Source organism: Arachis hypogaea, chromosome 14 (genome assembly GCF_003086295.3).
Source record: "Arachis hypogaea cultivar Tifrunner chromosome 14, arahy.Tifrunner.gnm2.J5K5, whole genome shotgun sequence".
NCBI classification, from domain to species: Eukaryota; Viridiplantae; Streptophyta; class Magnoliopsida; order Fabales; family Fabaceae; genus Arachis; species Arachis hypogaea.
Genome location: NC_092049.1, coordinates 6,449,813 through 6,468,388, shown reverse-complemented (window position 1 = coordinate 6,468,388; position 18,576 = coordinate 6,449,813). Strand labels below are relative to the sequence as shown.

The following is an 18,576-nucleotide window of genomic DNA, read 5'->3' as shown; positions in this document are numbered from 1 at the left end:
AGCAACTAAACCTCCAATGTTAAGGTTAGGAGCTTTGTTCATTCTATGGATTAATACTATTACTGTTCTATTTTAATTCATGTATTGATTTCAATTTCAAGAATTATTTTTGTTCTTTATCTTATAAATTTTGGTGGAATGGAAGTATGACGCTTGTTCTAATTAAGTTCTTGTAAAACTTGGAAAAGCTCTTTGCTTGAACAACAGTTTGAAAACAATTTCTCCTAAATTTCTAATTATCTGGACTTCTCCTAAATTTCTAATTATCTGGACTTAACAGGATACGTGACATATAATCCTCTTATATTTGGATAATTAGGATTTCTGTAGCATATAAACTAGAATTGAACTTAACCCTCGCTCTAATTGGAATCAAGTGACCAAGGAATTGGCGGTTGATAAAGGCTAGAGGAGACTAAAAAGGTCTAAGGAATTAGGGTTTAGTCACGTATAGTTTGTCATGAATTGAATCTTGCATGATTAAAATAGTTGGTAAGAAAAGTTAATTTGGAAAATAAATATCTTTGAAACCTTATCTGTTTTCTCCATATATTTCACATCAATTTACTGCTTGCTTTCTAATTCCCTGAATTTACTGTTTAATGCAATTGAACTCTCAATATTCTTTTCTGTTTGTCTAACTAAGTAAACCACTTAACCATTGTTTCTTAATCCATCAATTCTCGTGGTATCGACCCTCATTCACTTGAGGTACTACTTGGTACGACCCGGTGCACTTACCAGTTAGTTTGTGGTTATAAAATTCGCACCAACTACCACACGAAATGACCTAATTTTGAGGGAAAAGATTTATTTGTCCAATTTTTAAAATTATCTTTCCACTTATATGTCACGTGTGCACTCTTAACGCCAAGTCATTAGAATGGGAGTCATGTTAAACTTTTTCGTTGGATCTGATCGAAATATTTGTATGAAGAGACTAATTCATCTAACTTTTAAAAAGATAAAAAAATTTAACTTTTTTATTTACAAATTTATAAATAAAAAAGTTAAAGATATATTTATTATTTTTTTCTTAAAATTTTTTTTATTTGGGCTTGGTTAATGAATCCATCCTTAAGTAATAAAAACATTCGATTTGGGGTTAGGTTAAGTGAACGAAGGATGTGGGTGCACGTGTATTTTACTATTTTGGCAAGGCGGTGCCGCGCCCTCAGCTGAAAAGCTTCACGGGCCACGTTGCCGACGTGTCACTATTCTGTGGGACCCACCTCCTAACGTCAAAAGTCAAATATGAAAACTGAAAACTAAAAGGAGCCCAAAAAGAAGTAAAGAACAAAAACGACATTTCTACGACGCCGTTTCAACGCATGCAGCTACCGCTATTCGGCAGCCCCTATGGGATATGGTATCATCATCATTTATCACTCCAAACGTGAATGCTTGTTTTCTTTCTCCAATTTACATGGTAATCAAATCAAATGCTCTGTTATTTTGGTTATGGCACTTCCCTCGCAATTGATGTGCCTACAAATTCATGGTTATTCAGTCATATGATCTTAGCTTTAGGTGGTGATGTTGGTGGTGGCAACTGCAAGTGCGAGAGGCGTGCCTCCCAAGAGGCGCCACGTCATCACCAGCACCAGCGGCAGTAGATTCTTCGGCTGGAAGCTCCTCATCCTGCTCTGCGTTTCACTCTCCTGCGTCCTCGTTTTGGCCGCTCTCTTTTCTCTTCACTCCTCTTACCTCTCCGACGCTGATAGCTCCAACCACTTCAAGGTAACGCGATCAACGGTTTCTAGAACCTTCCACGGCCCCCCTAAGATCGCCTTCTTGTTCCTCGTTCGCCAAAACATCCCCCTTGATTTCCTCTGGCATGTCTTCTTCAAGGTTCGTTTCCCTCTTCTTTTTCTTTCCTTTTTAAATATTTTTTAAAACTGATCATTGTCGGAAATTATGAGAATAATATGATTGAGCAGCTTTTTTTTTTTTTATGGATTTTGTTGGTGCAGAACGGTAACGTTGCCAAGTTCTCGATTTACGTTCATTCGGCGCCAGGGTTCGTGTTGGATGAGTCAACTACGAGGTCGAGCTTCTTCTACCGTACACAAATCTCCAATGCCATTCAGGTTACCCATCTTTCTCCTCTTTTCCCTATTTTGGCTTTTCCAATTGGTGGTTTGCAAATATAAAAGTTGCTTTCTTTTCGGGATGTTGATGCTTGATGTGGATGTATGTATTATCCCTTTCCTATGATGCACAAAATGGAAAGAAAATAAAAAGTAAAATGTTAATTCCCGGGGAGCTTCCAAGGTCTGTTTTGTTTGACTACTCACAAATTGAGTTATGAATTTGTTATACGACCTGTGAAGTTTTGTCTCCATGTCCCTTGAAAATATACCTTCTGCTAGACTCGGTGGGTGGACCTGCTAAATTTGTCACCCCGTAATTGAAGGGACACCAAATTGACTCTTGATAAAGGAAAAATTCTTTCCAACGGTTTTTTTAACTTGTCAACCACTATGTCTTGCATCATGTATAACATAATTTACCTTTTAAGAAAATATTTCAAATGGGTTATTTTAACTTGTCAACCTATATGTGTAGTAAGTTACATCTTATAACATTATTTTCTCATTTTTTTTTAAAAAATCATATTACATAACGCATGGCATGGTTTCATCAAAAGCAAATTATGTAAGATATAGTCAAAAAATCATATATATTTTTTATTATTTCCTAACTTAAATGCTGTAATTTTGCAATAATCTGGTGGTAGGAAGCCAAGCATTTGACCTGAATCAAATGAGTATCCTCTATTCATACTCTTTGTTTTTTTTTTTTTTTTGGGGGGGGGGGGGGGCTGGATATATGTTTTTACTTTTTATCCTAATGCGTTTCTGCGGATATGATTTAGTATAAAGATAGAGTTTTGCTAATACAAAAGGGAAATGATTTTATAGAGAAAGTGAACTTCTATGTATTTAATGCCATTGGAAACTCAGATTTTATCTTTCTTATAAAAATCCTTCCATTTTTGTATTCTTCACAAATGCCCTTTGTAAAACCGATAAAGATATAAATTCTGTCAGCTGCTGTCTGGTATACCAATGTGTTGTCTAGTCCAAATCTTTTACGAGTTCGCTTAATTCATTTTTTTAGGTTTCATGGGGAGAATCAAGTATGATTCAGGCTGAAAGGTTGTTACTGGCGGCAGCACTAGATGACCCTGCAAATCAAAGATTTGTTCTTCTCTCGGATAGGTTGGCATTTACAAGTCTTGTAATAACATAAGTTTCCATTGGGACTTTTATCTTTATATGTTTCTTCTTTGTCCTGTTTGCCCTGTTTATTTTGTATCCTTTTTGAAGTGAAAAGGCAGGTTGGGACGTGGTAATTTACTTGCCATAGTAAGAGTCTAAGTTTCTGTTTTCCACGTGCAGCTGTGTTCCTCTATACAACTTCTCTTATGTGTACAATTATGTCATGGTTTCTCAAAGGAGCTTTGTGGACAGGTAGAGAAGAAGGCTTTGGTTCTTGAGGTGCTTAGCACTATATCTTTTTTGGCTGCTCAATTATAATAAGTTCATGTGAAAAGATTTCCAAAAGGTGCAATGAATTAGTTTTTTCATATTGTAGCTTTCTTGATGTGAAGGATGGCCGCTACAACCCGAAAATGTCACCTAAAATACCAAGGGAAAGATGGCGTAAAGGGTCACAGGTCATTTCTCTTTGATTTTTGTTTAATCTTGATGTTGTTCTTTCCAGTCATGAAGGACCAAATCTGGTGGTATTTTCATCTGTAATTATGTTTCTTGTTTGTTGTTGAAATGTTTTTATTAAAATGTTTTGTTCTGCAATCTGTCAGAACCTACCACCTAGGTGTAGCTATCAGCTATCTCTTGTAGGTGATGGAGGAGCATCAATCTGGATAGCTGAAGGATTGATGAGATATATTAATCCATTTCAATTTACTCTTCATTTATGTGGTTTTTATGTTGTGTGTCCTGTATGTGACAATATTTGGTTCAATCAATTCTGTAGATTGATGGGTTAAAAAGAGGCAAGGAAATGTCTTGCTTTCCTTTAGAACTAGTTGGAGAAAATATTGATTGTCATAAATCATTGTTTGCTGCATCCAGCTGACTTTGGTAACATATACCATGCTATTGGTGTAGTTATTAATTTGGAAATTCAAGCATACTTTATTGATTCATTGATTGCTTTTGGTAGATATCAAATTGAATGCTAAATATCACATTATATTAGTAGGTGACATCATAAACTGTTTATTCCTTTAAAATATGTTTAAAGTTGAATTCATTTTGAATTTCCAGTGGTTCACTGTAGTACGTAGTCATGCAGAAGTAATTGTTGATGATGATGTTATCTTCCCCGTCTTCAATAGGCATTGTAAGGTATGTAATCAATCACAACTATTTTCAACCATATTTTATGTTGAATCAAACTTTTTTGTGTTGATTTATTAAGTTTGCTTTAAAGTTGATATGATATTATTTCAAAGTTGTCTTATAGAACCCAGCACAATACTGTTGCAAGACTGGGATTACTGTAAGTCTTTAATGTGTTAATACTAAGGAATAACCTGTCTGATTTTCTTCCCATCTCAGAGACGGCCGCCAATTGATAACAGAAAGGGAAAGCTGAATCTTGTAAGTGGTTTAATTTTAGTTTTCTTTGTATCATTATTGGAATGTATCATGTTATCTTACTGCTATGTGTAAACACAATATCCTTTGCTTCTTTTGAACTGGAAATTTAGTTCAATACTCTATACTACAAAGGCATACTTCTATTCTGATTATATCAAATAATTGCAGGCTGAAGTTGTTTTTTAAATTTCATCCCATTGTCTCTCTTTCCCGCTTTTATTTGGTATTTGATCACAAAATATAGTCAGATGAGTTGCTTTCACAACCCTGGAACAGCTGTAGAATATCTATGATATGGTTCCTGTATACTTTTTTCTCAAACACTCAAATAACCTAATATTTGCAAAATCCCCATATACAATCCATTTGATTCATGCGTGAGAATTAGTACATGATTGACATTTTTTGTGGGATTTTATGTTTTCACTTATTTGTCATATGTGTTAAAAGATCCTTGTAAAAATCAGAGACCTCTGTGGACTTGATCAAACTATGGAGCATGCTGTGATTCTAGTTTTTTTCATACTGATAACGTTGTCGTGATTTGAGTACTCATCTTATATTATAGGGTGTTGTTTTTGTTTTTATTCTTTTTTCTGCCACTTTCTTTTCCCTATCAATATAAATGATTGTAACTATGGTTTTGGCATAAGTGCAGAAACTTCAGAAGCAGCACAACTGTATTCCAGATGAACACTATGTTCAGACATTGCTTGCAGTAAGATACTAAGATTCTTCCATCACTATTTACCTTTGCTATTTGTGGTTAAGGTTTTCTATTTTCCCCCATTAAAGGGTAATACCTCTTCAAGTATTAATTTGCAATGATATTCTTTCTTCTTCCCTGTTTTCTTTGTAGATGCATGATCTTGAAGGTCAACTTGAACGTAGAACTTTGACCTATACCCTGTGGAACCAGTCTACAACAAAGATGGAGAATAAAGGCTGGCATCCTATTACTTTCAGCTATGCAAATGCTAGCCCTCAAAGGATAAAGGAAATGAAGGTTATGTTCTGATACCTTATATTATACCTGTGCATAGATTTAGCTGCATAATTGGTGGATAATTGAGAACTACTTGTGCAGAGATTCCTATTCCTTTTTGTCAATAGTTCTATCAGTTATCATGGGTCTGCAAAATTATGCTCAATTACCATGATTGCATTTTTGTTTCTGGCTACCATTTCCTTAACCCTGTGTCTTTTTCTTTCTTTTTTTGTTCCTTCTCTCTAACAGGGTATCAATCATGTATATTATGAGACGGAGTTTAGGACAGAATGGTGTCGTGCGAATTTAACATCGGTTCCGTGCTTTTTATTTGCTAGGAAATTCTCTAAGGGAGCTGCCATGCGCTTATTGAGCGACGAAGTTGTTGGCCACTTCCAAGTTTCTGCGATGTTGGACACTCCCCCATGACATGTCCATACAAATTACATACTGACCTACTTTCACATATACTTGGGACCTCAAATGGGATTGGTATACACTATACACAGAATAGCATACACCACAGTCCACACACAGATTTTGAAGACCCTAGTAACAATATATTCCTAGGTAGCTGTGGCTGAATCAGTTAATTTGGATGTAACTATCTATAATAGGACCATATTTTTCTGGGTCTAGCTAATATGTTTTACGTATCTATCACGTGTAGTACAGTTATCAGTTGCATAAAGTGATAATTACAGTATAAAGAGCAGCATTTTTCTTTTTATATTTTCGGTATTGGAGAAGCGTTATTCTAAAAAGCTCACGCCACTTCCACAGTGAGTGTCTTCCACAGTGAGTGTTGGGGATGATAGTGTATTAGTAGTTCATAAATCTATCTTCAAAGAAGAAATCAATTGAAGAAAAAGTCATTGATTCAAGAGAAAGTTGAATAGGTGAACAATAATTACTTATCTACTTATTTGTTCATTAAACAATATATCAAGTAGTCACAAAAATAAGTCAATGAATAGAAGAAGAATGAACAATCTACTGAAAAACACAGGGCAGAAGATGATATCTGTATTCAAAAGTGAGCCCTAGATATCTTAAAAGCGCTCTCTTTCCATCCTCTTTGCCGAGCCCTGAGTTCCCACAATGCAGTCTCCTTCATCTGATTCACAAGAGCTGCCTCAGCTCTCTCCCTAGCCTCCTCACATGTCTCCATCCCTGAGTTGCACTTATCAGCCTCCTTCTGATACTGTGATGCTAGTTTCTTTGCCTCCAAGAGTGTCGTGTCGGCTATCCTTTGTTTCTCCTCAGCTATGGCTTCCTTCTGCCTTACTTCCTGTGACAAAAGCTCAGTGAATCTCCTCTCAGACCCTTCACCCTCCTCTGGGTCTTGCTTCATACAATCTACACATTAACACATGAACTGTGAAATGAGGCTGTTTTGACAATAACCTTACAATTGTGGCAAAGCCCTTCCTCTAAAATTAATGTGAAAGTTCACTTGAACTAAATTAAATTAAAACTTATAATCTGACCGTTATGAATCAGTTGTAACCGACAAATATCTCAGACATAAACGCATTTTCAATGTTATAACTCGATTATCAACAGAATCATTATCTTCGTTATGGTCATTTATCTTTACTTTAGTAACCGACCATTTATAATGAACAGTAACTCACCTTTCCAGAACACTTATAAATTAGATTGAAATTTGGAAAAAAAAAAAGGTATGCTTTTATTATATAAAGCACAATATATAATTCACTTATACTGACTTGAATGTGTATGTGCTGCAAAGATTAAGGATAAACATCTCCAAAAACTATAAACTAGTGCAGTTAATAACAGCTATGTATTTGCATGTGTGTTTAACTATGATCATGGTGCGTATCGTGATTGCATAGGTGAATTTGTATGGGATTATTATCTGATAACTGCATTTTTTTTCCTATGAGTAGTAGTAATAGAGGGAGAAGAACTGACCTAAAATGGAGTTATTCAATCCTGCATAAGAAAACAAACACTTTGATGAATATGTCAGCATAAGAAACATTTGAAAGGCATGAAAAGAAGAGGTAGATACCGTCAGGAAGAGAAAGAAGAGGTTCAAGAGAGCAATCGCAGTGGCAAGGAGCGCAAGAAGAGACGGCGGAGAGGGACTCGTTGAGATGCCAATAGAGAGGTCTGCCGCCGATGTAACCGATGAGACAGAATCCAACTGTCCACATCAACACCATGAACGCTCTCCGCTGCCTCCTGTTCATCCTTTCTTTCTTTCTTTCCTTCTGAGTAGATTTTCACACCTAACTAACTAACTAACTGACTGGGGAACAGGATCTTCGCTTGACTGAGCTCTCAGGTGCTTTGCTTTTATTTGGTTTCAAGATTCGCGTATGTATCTGCCTCACTCTCAGCTACTACCCCCACGCGTCTCTCAACTCACATTCTATTTATACTTTTCTCCATTATTAATGTTTCTCAAATGATACACATTTTTTAATTCCTATGCTTCTGAGTTATAATCTCAATCAAATTTACTAATACTAGTTCTTCAGGATTTTCTTTAAATATAAAATAAATTTCATACTTACACTTAAACAGTTTTAATAAAATTATTTATATTTTTATATTTTATTATGTATTCGTTTACATAGACTACAAAATAAATAATAAAATATAGTGAATGGTAATGTAATTTTGAATTAGAAAGATTACTAGAAGGTTTTTGTCAACACTCGATGATTATTCTCTTATTCTCAAATAACTATCTGTCATTTTTATATTTTACATCAAGTTATTTAATTATACTCCTATTTAATAAAATGAATAAAATTAGTGAATATGAACAATATTAGTAAAATCATACTAGAAAAGAGAATACAACATGTTCCTTTCGTTTTATGTATAGAAGAAGATTGCTGAATGCCTGCAGCTCTTCATGGCAAGAAGCAGAGGGATGTAAATAACGAATCATCTTCATTGGAAATAATAATAAGAGAGAAAAAGGTAAAGAACAAAAAAAGGGGTGTCATGGATTAAAGTCTTCATTGGAAATCCAAAACATCGCAGCCGTTCAAGGAAATGCCGCTGTTTTTACTTTTCAGACATACACAATTGTTATATATGTGATTGCTTTCAAGGTTAATGCTAACTTCCTCCATTTTGATCATTTGCTTCCTCAAAACTTTTAGTGCAAACATTATTTCCTGAAACAGGGGGTGCGAGTTGTGATCTGTGAAAAATGTAGTTATGGCCCCATTTATGTCAATGAAACTCCAGCCAGGAATTTTCCTCAATCCAAGAGATCTCATATGATTCCATGCCTCACCCACTTCTTCCCACTTGTTTATTGAAGCATAGCAATGTGCAAGTTGTACATAATGCCCTGCACTCATAGGTCTCAGCATGAGAATGTCATTGGCGATTGCATCACCAAGTTCCTTATTACCATGTGCTCGACATGCATCAAGGATTATGCCTAAAACATCTAGATGAGGCCTTAAGAATACTTTTCGGTATAGGTTATACCCCTCCTCGACCCTCCCTGCTCGACTGAGGAGATCAACCACACAAGCATGGTGTTCAAGATTTGGTGCAATTCCAAAATCTCTAGTCATTGATTTGTATATGGTCAATCCTTGGTCTACAAGTCCATTATGACTACAAGAAGATAGAACCGACAAGAACATCACATGATTTGGTTTAATTCCAGTTTTCAGGAATTCTGAGTATAACTTAAATGCAGTTTCTCCTTTGCCATGATAGCCGTACCCTGCAATTATCGCACTCCATGACACCAAGTCATGATATGGCATCTGGTTGAAACACCGTTGAGCGGCATCCAAATCGCCGCATTTGCAGTACATGTCTACCAAAGAAGTGTCCACTAAGATGCACGGCTGAAGGACGTTTCTTACAACATAGCCGTGTATCCATCTTCCCAAGTGAAGTTGTCCGGTTGACGCGCAGCCTTGGAGGAGGGAGACAATGGTTATTGAATCAGGGTTTTGATGATCACTCCTCATTTCATTGAAAAGCAACAATGCCTTACATACATAGCCATTTTGGGCATATCCACTGATTATTGTGTTCCAAGAAACCAAATCCCTTTTGCCCATCCTATCAAATACAATGGAACTCTGGTCCAAGTGACCACACTTTGCATACATGGCAACAAGAGAGTTTTGAGCGGCACCATCCAATGACAATTCTTGCCTCATTATGTAACCATGAACGGATGCCCCCAAATGAATAGACCCAAGTTGACCACATGCTGTAATTACACTGGCCATAGTAGCACTAGATGCTTTCACTCCGAGATTCAACATTTGGCGGAACACACACAGTGCCTTATCAGCAGAATCATTCTTTACAAGGCCTGATATCATCGCGGTCCACAAAACTACATCCCTATCCAAACTCCTTTCAAATATTTTGAAAGCAGTGTCGACGTTCCCACCTTTCAAGTAAGCTACAATCAGTGATGTTTCAATATGTGCATCCAAGTGAAAACCACCTCTCAAAATCTGGCCATGCAAACACCGCACTTGAGCAATCTCTGAAACTCCAGAGAGCAAGCTTAGCAATGTAACACTAGTGGGCTGAATTCCTTGCCAACACATCTCACCAAACAAGGAAAAAGCCTCAAGAACACGACCACCGCGGGAATAGCAGCCAATAATGGTAGTCCAAGGAACAACGTTTCTGTGAGGCATAAAATCGAACACTTTGCGAGCAACATCAGGGAACCCGAATTTGACATAGAAAGTGATCAAAGAAGAAGCTATGTAAGGATCAAGGGAGAAGCCAAGAAGAACGATGCGTTGGTGGAGGAGGAGGCCAAGGGGGAAGAGGTTGAGGGAGGAACATGCTTTGAGGAGGGTGGGGAAGGTGAAGGGATCAGAAGGGACTTGGGAATGGAGCATGGAGGCATAGGTGAGGAGGACTTGGCGGTGGGAGCCTTGGGAGGAAAGGTAGTTGATGTGGCTATTGAATGAGTGGGTGGCGGTGGCTGAAGAAGGTGATGGTGGTAACAATACCAGCCACCGGGTTTTGACTGTTTTGTAGGCAGGGAACTTCAGCAGCAACAAGTAGGGAGCCTTTGGTTTGAATGCGTGCATCAGTATAACTCATTACTCATCATTGCTTGCTGTGCTCTCACGGTATAAATTGTCTGTTGTCTCACAACGACTTACTTGAGGAGGGCAAAATGAGTTTCAGAAAAGATATTTGAAAAAAAAAAGTTTACGTGTACTAACTTGTAATCTCTACAACCAAAACGACGATCACATTTGTTTTTTAAAAAATGCTACTTTTAAAAAATAAATAGATAAAATTACACACAAAAAAATTGGAATAGACAAAAATACGATTGTAAATATTAAAATGCACCCGAAAAATTATTTTTGATAGACAAAAGTATCATGTTGAAAATGAATTTGTAAAACTTGAAATATATTTTTGTCTATCAAAAAATCTTCCCGATGTATTTTAATATTTACAAATTTTGGTGTGTTTTTTATCCATTAAAATTTTTTTTATGTATATTTTTATCTATTTACTCAACCTTACAACATTCTTTTTAGCAAAATAATTTTTTAATAACCTCAGTAAGCAAAAACTTTATAAATGAAATTAGTTCGACACATATAAGCTAGTTCAGTCACCCAACTCGGGTTTGAGGGAATGTGCAGCAAATACTAGTGATGCTCCAAGCATCATTCAAACCAAGATACTCTCTTATATATAAGGATTCATTGAAAATTATTTATTTCTTTGAGAGCTGAGACTACGCATGCTAACGCGCACTATCCTGCATGCATGACAGAGTTATATAATAAATCAGGTGGTGATGATGTTAATATAAGGTAAAAATGTCCAGGATATTCAGCTTCAGTTGAATAGGTTGTTGTACATTTGTTATTTGACTATAAAGCCAGAGTGTATGTATCGCAAATCTTGAAGATTACTCTGAATACAGTTTTTACCGATCGTCTTTGACTCTTCACTACTAAGATCATGGTCATCAATATATATATTTTCAGTTTAAATTATTTGTCCGTGCTGCTCCGAGGCATCTTAACTAACAGTAAAACTGCGAGATCCCCAAAATTTCTCCGAACAATGAGAGCTACTACTACTTTTGTTTCTTTGGGTACTCTCTGGCGCCAAATATAGTAGATCCAATCCTCACATTTGTACTTCCCATCTCAATCTGCACAATTTTGAAGTTAGTGGGCTAAGAAATCTTATGAAGAATTTCACAAAACTTGTTCAATTCAATGAAATTCTTGTGTTTTCAAAACTTCCTTACAGCTTGCTCAAAGTCTGCAGACATGCCCATTGATAGTTCACATTGATCTTCTGGTATTCCAATTGCTTTGCAAACTTCACTTCTACAATTCCATAACGTCTACATAGTACAAAAGAAAATTTAATCTCAAGGATTAAATAGGAAGACTAGCAAGGAAATCTCCAAAACAAATAACCATGCCTAAAATTGCAGTCACCACCTTAAAATTTTCCGGGGTAGATGTATAATCCGGCATACCAATTGTCATTAGGCCACAAAACTCGAGGCATTGGCGGTCCTTAACATATTTCACAAGGTCCACACACTCAGAAGGGTCAACACCAAATTTAGCTGCAAATAAAGAACAGTTGAATGTGATTCTTGGACAAAACTGCGTCAACAACAGCATTTTATCATGGGACAGAAAACAAAAAGATATAGGGTGCAGATTTTATGTCAGGATGCTCTAACCAAGCAGTTATGCTGTAACAAATTTCATTCTGATAAATGTAATGGTTACACAGTCACATATACATCTGTGATGTTATAATCAGTGATTGGCTAACCATAATTCCAATAAAAGAATTGGAAACTTTGTTCTCATGTGAATTTGATGATATTTTCATATTTATAGGACATGTAAAACGATTTGGGTTAGGGTACATGCAACACTAGCAAGTGAATTTCATAAACAAACTGTAGATACTGAAAGGACCAAATCTATCAAGTGACCTTACATGTTTCTCCGCTTGTATTCACTTGGACGAAAACCTTCAATGGTTTCCTGCCCAAGTTTGCTACAGCATTATCAAGACAATTTGCTATCTGCCAGCAGCAAAAAGAGGGAGGACAGGGAGAATTAAAAAGAAGAAGAACCAATTGATGAGTTAATCATCTGCAATGGAATATAAAAAGACACCAATATTATGAATTCAATATATCAAATATTTTGTTTGATAGAACTATTCTCTATGACGCTTTCTTGTATACAGAACAAAATTCTTAAACAAGTGACATAAAACATTAATGATCAACGGGACAGAAATGAACTTAAAATTAATGTAAGATAATTCTACATGCACAAAATCAATCCCTAAACTCATTGAACAAATGGCTTCTGCAGTTACTTCTAGTTTTATAATAACTACTCTGGTTAGCAAAGGCTAGTAACTGATTTAAGGACAGCTTGCAAACTCAAAAATTAACTTGCATCCTATATTCCTATTCATAGAGAACTTTCAACGACATATTATAATTACTTCCAAGGCTTAGTATTTTGCGACCCCCAAATTCAAACGAACTATATACAATCAGTTACTTTCTTGTATGCACTCATATGCATATATTATACCTTGGTCCACCACCAAACAAACTATCAAGAAGAGGTAGAAAAACAAATTACCTTCTCATCATCTACAGTTTCTACATATTCAAGGTTGGGAACAGAATCTGCAAAAAAATCAAATGAGGAACAATCAAATCATGGAAATCTATCACAATTGAAGTATGCCAGCATGAGCTACAGTAAACTTAAATGAAAGAGAAATTGTAACTGAATAAAGCTCGAAAATGATATTTTATAGATAATGAATATCGAAATCGAAGTGAAGGATTAGGATGCATAACATACTGACAAGAAGCTTCGCCTTATTGCTCTGCAAATTTCCGATGAAATGCCACTCAATATCTTCTGGAAGCTGCACCAATTTCACGAAACCTAAGCATCCACGATCCCAAATATATATAGTGAAGAATCGAACCGAAGAAATAAACAGACCTGAGGAGCTTTCTCGACGAGTTCTTGAACGTAGTTCTCGCCGAAGCAGCGGTGGCCGGAATCGTAGACCTCGCGGATGACGGAGACGGGCTTGGTCTTGCTGACGGCGACTATACGGACCTGTTGTGGCGTCCGGGCTGATCGCTCGGCGGCCTGGTGGACGCGCTGCACCACCGACCTCAAGGATGCCGCAGCGGCTCCGTCCATGGCAGCTGCTGACGTGGCCATTCAACACGAATCACAGAGATACACCTACACAGTTACACCAATCTTCGAGACCGAGGACCGCGAAGTACCTACCAACTCTTTTCTTTTTGGACAAAAATGTTATAACCCGATATATTTTTGGGCTGCAAAATAAGATTTACAGTTTTGGGCAGCTAAAACAAACAGAGGACCAAAAAAACAAAAGAGAAGAAAATAAATCTAAAATTTTTTGTGTTGGAAAAATATTTAAGAACCTTTACCATAATTAAGCTGCCAAATTGATGTGGCAGTTACTTGTACATAATAAGATTATAACTTTGCTGCACTAGCAATTTCTTGGGACTATTCGTTATTAATCTTTGTACAAATGGTCGTAAAGTTAATTCCTTAATTAAGCTAAATGCTCTGTGATCGTCTTAAGCTGGTAGTCATTCGCATAAACTGTTTCTTTATGGTAGACTTGAATCTGAACATTTGTAATGGTACGGCTACAACAATCAGTACTCCAATTATCACCGTATAAGCCTTCATCAAAATTTCAGCTTCTTTTTCAGTGCTTATCCCAGCAAGTATGCTTACTACAACCATTCCAATCGCAGCATACCCTATAGCATGGTGCCATATGTTCCACCACTTGCGATAACCACCTTCTTTATTTGACCTCATCGTCAACACGGAAAGTATCTGTGTAACAGTTGACCAATTAGAGTGAATTTTACTATTAAATGAAACGTGTAAAACATATGTATGAAATTGTCTCATAATTGAGAGGTATGTAGGACTACTGACTTGTAAGTTTATGATTGTGAAGGTAATGATGGTAAGTGCAAGTTGGAGTTTAGACAAATAATGTTTTGAAAGGGTTCTAAGCCATATCCCAATGCACCAGCCGATTGTGCCCACAATGTATCCTAGTGTTTGGCACAGTACGTGACACCAGAACCATTGTTTCCACTTGAAAAACCTTGCAATGATTGCTCCTATTGGAAGCAAAGTTCCCCATCCTACAACGATTAGAATCCCATGCACCTGCCATAGCCTCAAACAAATCATCTAGATATATATACATTAACAATAATAACTAATACACCATAAATTAAAGAATTAGTATTGAGCCTTGCCTTTTGTAGATGAAGCTGAGAATGGCGGGAGAGAGTCTGACCTCTATACGATGCTACAGTAGTTCTTTTACCATTATTTCCTGGTGTCATGTGACTGATTTTGGATTCCAATTCATAGAGAATTGTTCTTCCATTTTGAGCTAGTGCTAATTTCTCAATTGTGGGAACTAATTGGGCACGGGTAGGAGGAAGAAAGTCATGAGCACATAACATGAGAAGCAGAATTAGGAAATAGGATATCATGATGGTGTCTGTGTACTGTGTCGCTCTATGTTACTCTCATAAACATGAACCACGACTCATTCTTCGTACTGTTCATGATTGCCTTCATGGATCAAATTTCGCTAGGACAGTATAGTTCTAAGTTCCTTGCTTCTTTACTTTAAAGAGAAAAGGAATATTATTACAAATATAAATGTTCCTGCCAAAAAGAGGCCCTGGCCTGGCCTACAAATTCGCTGTAAAATACTAAAATGATATTTGGCTTTATTAATTTATTCATTTAGAATTTGTGCTTTCCTTGTCAAAGTAAGTTACAGTACTCTACATATGATCTGCATATCCTAAATCAACAATCCTAGAAACCAAGAGGGTACCAGCCAAAAATCAGCCAAATGCCTCTGAGTGAATCCAAAAATTCTACGTAGATGGTGCTTATGCTAGGCATTAGGATGTTTTTTCTACTAAATATCAGAATGTTTCTTTTTCATACTAAATAGATGTTCTTTTATATATTTTATAAATTTTTTTATATACTAAAAATCGAAATTGTTGGAAGTTCCATGATCTCCACCTCTATTTCTCCAACGTATCATTCAAAATTTTAATTTGGGGTGAGAAGTAATTAATATTAAATATTATAAATTAAAAATAAATAAAATTAATTAAATATAATTATAAATTAATTAAGTTGTTTACTTTTTGACTGATTATGTCTTGATTCTATATACTTTTCCTAAATTAAATTATCGCAAAACTAATATTCATTGTTTTTTAAGATAATAGAAACACACGCAGCATCAGTTAATAACTACTAAAATGATATAAGTGGCTCTATTGTAGGATACACGAAGTGTAAGGATGTAATTGAAAATTTATTTGTTGATATATAAGCATATATGTCATTTATTTAGAATGTATAACAACCACATATATATACATGAATGCAAATAATATATTAGTAATTATAAGAGCTTGAAAATTTCCTTATAAACAACATTTAAAATGTGATTTTCAGGTAAATAATTTGTTTCTCTCAGTAACATCTTATACAATAACTACTCATTACTCTTGATAAAATAACATATAGTTGTCCATAAATAAATATAGTTAATTATTATGAAATAAATAAAGAAGAAATAATAAATAAAAGTATAAATTATTTACCAACACTATTATACTACTATAAAGATAATATTTTAATAGTATACGAAGAAAGAAAATAAAAAAATGCTTTATATAAGAAAGAGAGAAAGAGGAAGTATTTGTTTTTATTAGTGCTGTGTGTAAAAGCCTCAACCTTACTCCTCTATTTATATATGTGCAATATTGCACTCTTTCATAGGTTGGAAAACAAGCACCATTTATATTTTAATGTTTGTACTTCCCAATAGTATTTAGATGGAAGAATATATTATGCTGAGTAGGCATTAAATGAATATATGGACATCCATATCGTAACACTCCCCACTACAAGAAAAAGCAATATTTGTAACAAAAGAAAGGTTCGTTGCAGTATGTCCCGTTACAAAAAGTTTTTGTAACAAAAAATGGAACTGTTACAATTCAAAGTGGTATTTTGTAACAAATTTTTCTGATACAAAAGATCGGAAGCCATTACAAAAGTGATAACAAATTTTGATCTTCAAGGTATTTTTGGTGACAATATTTTTTTTTCCTATCATAAAATTTTGTTACAAAATGTTACTTGATTTTGTAACTTTTCTTTTTTAGTTACAAAAGCAAATTAATTATTTTGTAACAATTTTTTTTAATACAACTTGCATGCATAATTTACTAAATTATTTTTTAAATTAACTAATATATTAACTATTCTAATAAGCAAGTCTACATTCATATAATATGCAAAAACATACATAATTCAAACATGCCTCATTTAACTAAAGTTGTTTTAAAACAAAATAACATTAGTGAGTACATTGATTAGTTCTACAAGTTATATGTCTTGCATAAGTTCAACCTAAACTTAAAAGTTCTAACATAAATTAGTCTCTCTATGAATCAAATATTTCTGAGCCCTCAAGGTAGCATGTGGTCACCATTTTAGCACTTCTGTAGATAAAAAAAACTGAAACAAAAGATTAGAAACAAGATATAACACTAACTATAATTTTATCCATTAAGTTTTATCCAAAATGTTTAGAAAATTTTTGACAGAACCTCCCCTAAAACTTGGATATTTCCACCATCTACGGTTCTAATAAAAACAACCAATTCACAACTTATGTCCAGCCAATACACAACCAAATTTATCAAACCAAATAATAAGACATTTGTCATTTTTCAACTATGACACAAGTAAAATGTGATAAATAGATCCATATACAAATTAAACTATACTAATAAAATAGGAATCATCTAGGAAAATGTATTAAAACTATAAGCAATTTTAGGAGTACCTTTAGGACCTAGTTTTTTTAGGGGCAACTTACATTCCTTTTCATTTTCTAAGTTTGCCTAATCTAAATCCATGTTGGTAAGGTAACTCTAGAGATCTTAATCTTTAATTTAAGTTAGGTTTTACTGAATTTGGATTAGAATTGAATTTTATACAAACTTTAAAATTCTGCTGTTGCATGTACAAAAATTCGGAAAACAGACAGCAGCCATGTTTTTTTATAAATTCGATAATAATTTCAATTCTAATCCGTTGCTTCTAAATTTTGGTGAGATTACAGTCAACATCTCTAAGTTTCAGAATCCACAAGTTTTAGGTTCATATCACTTCATTTGATTAATTAATTATCAATTGAAAGTGGAGCCCTGTTTTCATAAACCAGTTCAGAGTTTCCAGCAAACAACCGACCTTCCAAGTGACTTATCTAAGTCTACAAAATAGATATGAACATAAAACTTGTACTCACTTAAAATAGACTGATAGATCTTTAAAATATTTTTAAAATCAACTCAAAATTCTGTTTAAATTAAAAGTTATAGCGTCTGAAAATTGGTACTGCAGAACCAGAAAACCAGAAAAATCTGCAGCAACTACTAAACTTCAAAAAATCATATCTTCCAAACCACTTGGCCAAATTCCCTGAAATTTTTATGAAATTTTCAAGACACATTAAAGTTTTATAGAAAAATAATTTCATCTAAAAATTAGGTCTGGACTACTCCCAAAAAATCATTCGTTCTGCTGCCAATTATGCAGATTTCTGCAAAAATTCTGCACAAAGTATTTCCAACAACCTCATATACCAAATCATATATTCAAGCTAGGATTCATCTAAAACCACATTTCTAACTTTCTTTTGACTAACCAAAGTTGCCCAAGAACTCTTAATTCAATATATCACAATTTCATATCATAGGTGCAACGTAACCATATTATCACATCATCTATTCTTGAGCATCTC

General features: G+C 35.0%; 4 protein-coding genes across 5 annotated transcripts; 1 reads left to right on the top strand and 3 right to left on the bottom strand.

The window, feature by feature from the left end:
• Positions 1–1,274: 1,274 nt before the first annotated feature.
• LOC112741244 (glycosyltransferase BC10) lies at positions 1,275–6,352 on the top strand. The gene is made up of 10 exons (XM_072213670.1): positions 1,275–1,851; positions 1,974–2,090; positions 3,124–3,224; positions 3,405–3,476; positions 3,601–3,682; positions 4,299–4,379; positions 4,593–4,634; positions 5,293–5,352; positions 5,494–5,640; positions 5,872–6,352. The coding sequence occupies exons 1-10, from the start codon at positions 1,537–1,539 to the stop codon at positions 6,049–6,051; spliced, it is 1,197 nt and encodes a 398-aa protein (XP_072069771.1). The 5' UTR covers positions 1,275–1,536; the 3' UTR covers positions 6,052–6,352.
• A 130-nt stretch (positions 6,353–6,482) lies between these two features.
• Positions 6,483–8,006, bottom strand: LOC112741246 (uncharacterized). The gene is made up of 3 exons (XM_025790137.3): positions 7,664–8,006; positions 7,564–7,584; positions 6,483–6,981 (listed from the first exon to the last, which is right to left on the bottom strand). The coding sequence occupies exons 1-3, from the start codon at positions 7,842–7,844 to the stop codon at positions 6,653–6,655; spliced, it is 531 nt and encodes a 176-aa protein (XP_025645922.1). The 5' UTR covers positions 7,845–8,006; the 3' UTR covers positions 6,483–6,652.
• A 388-nt stretch (positions 8,007–8,394) lies between these two features.
• Positions 8,395–10,852, bottom strand: LOC112741243 (pentatricopeptide repeat-containing protein At4g04370). Its single transcript, XM_025790134.3, has one exon. It carries the CDS (start codon positions 10,698–10,700, stop codon positions 8,625–8,627), a length of 2,076 nt encoding a protein of 691 aa, XP_025645919.1. The 5' UTR covers positions 10,701–10,852; the 3' UTR covers positions 8,395–8,624.
• Positions 10,853–11,443: 591 nt separating this feature from the next.
• On the bottom strand, positions 11,444–15,415 carry LOC112741242 (uncharacterized). 2 transcript variants are annotated; one of them, XM_025790133.3, is made up of 9 exons: positions 14,978–15,415; positions 14,646–14,885; positions 13,650–14,540; positions 13,503–13,569; positions 13,275–13,321; positions 12,610–12,697; positions 12,093–12,223; positions 11,894–11,992; positions 11,444–11,794 (listed from the first exon to the last, which is right to left on the bottom strand). In XM_025790133.3, exons 3-9 carry the CDS (start codon positions 13,875–13,877, stop codon positions 11,717–11,719), a joined length of 738 nt encoding a protein of 245 aa, XP_025645918.1. In that variant the 5' UTR covers positions 13,878–14,540; positions 14,646–14,885; positions 14,978–15,415; the 3' UTR covers positions 11,444–11,716. The 2 variants fall into 2 exon arrangements, with proteins under 2 accessions (XP_025645918.1, XP_025645917.1); XM_025790132.3 differs by lacking the exons at positions 11,444–11,794; positions 11,894–11,992; positions 12,093–12,223; ... (1 more) ...; positions 13,275–13,321; positions 13,503–13,569 and having other exon boundaries at positions 14,243–14,540.
• Between the last annotated feature and the right edge of the window lie 3,161 nt (positions 15,416–18,576).

Excerpts from the sequence above, each read along its gene's own strand:
- LOC112741244 (XM_072213670.1), top strand. The coding sequence starts at position 1,537 with ATGTTGGTGGTGGCAACTGCAAGTGCGAGAGGCGTGCCTCCCAAGAGG. Across the intron at positions 4,380-4,592 it reads TCTTCAATAGGCATTGTAAG|AGACGGCCGCCAATTGATAA; the intron begins GTATGTAATCAA and ends TTCCCATCTCAG. Across the intron at positions 5,641-5,871 it reads AAAGGATAAAGGAAATGAAG|GGTATCAATCATGTATATTA; the intron begins GTTATGTTCTGA and ends TCTCTCTAACAG.
- LOC112741246 (XM_025790137.3), bottom strand. The coding sequence starts at position 7,844 with ATGAACAGGAGGCAGCGGAGAGCGTTCATGGTGTTGATGTGGACAGTT. Across the intron at positions 7,585-7,663 it reads TCTTCTTTCTCTTCCTGACG|GATTGAATAACTCCATTTTA; the intron begins GTATCTACCTCT and ends TTTCTTATGCAG. Across the intron at positions 6,982-7,563 it reads ATTGAATAACTCCATTTTAG|ATTGTATGAAGCAAGACCCA; the intron begins GTCAGTTCTTCT and ends GTTAATGTGTAG.
- LOC112741243 (XM_025790134.3), bottom strand. The coding sequence starts at position 10,700 with ATGCACGCATTCAAACCAAAGGCTCCCTACTTGTTGCTGCTGAAGTTC.
- LOC112741242 (XM_025790132.3), bottom strand. The coding sequence starts at position 15,220 with ATGATATCCTATTTCCTAATTCTGCTTCTCATGTTATGTGCTCATGAC. Across the intron at positions 14,886-14,977 it reads CTCAGCTTCATCTACAAAAG|GTGCATGGGATTCTAATCGT; the intron begins GCAAGGCTCAAT and ends AGGCTATGGCAG. Across the intron at positions 14,541-14,645 it reads TCACAATCATAAACTTACAA|ATACTTTCCGTGTTGACGAT; the intron begins GTCAGTAGTCCT and ends ACTGTTACACAG.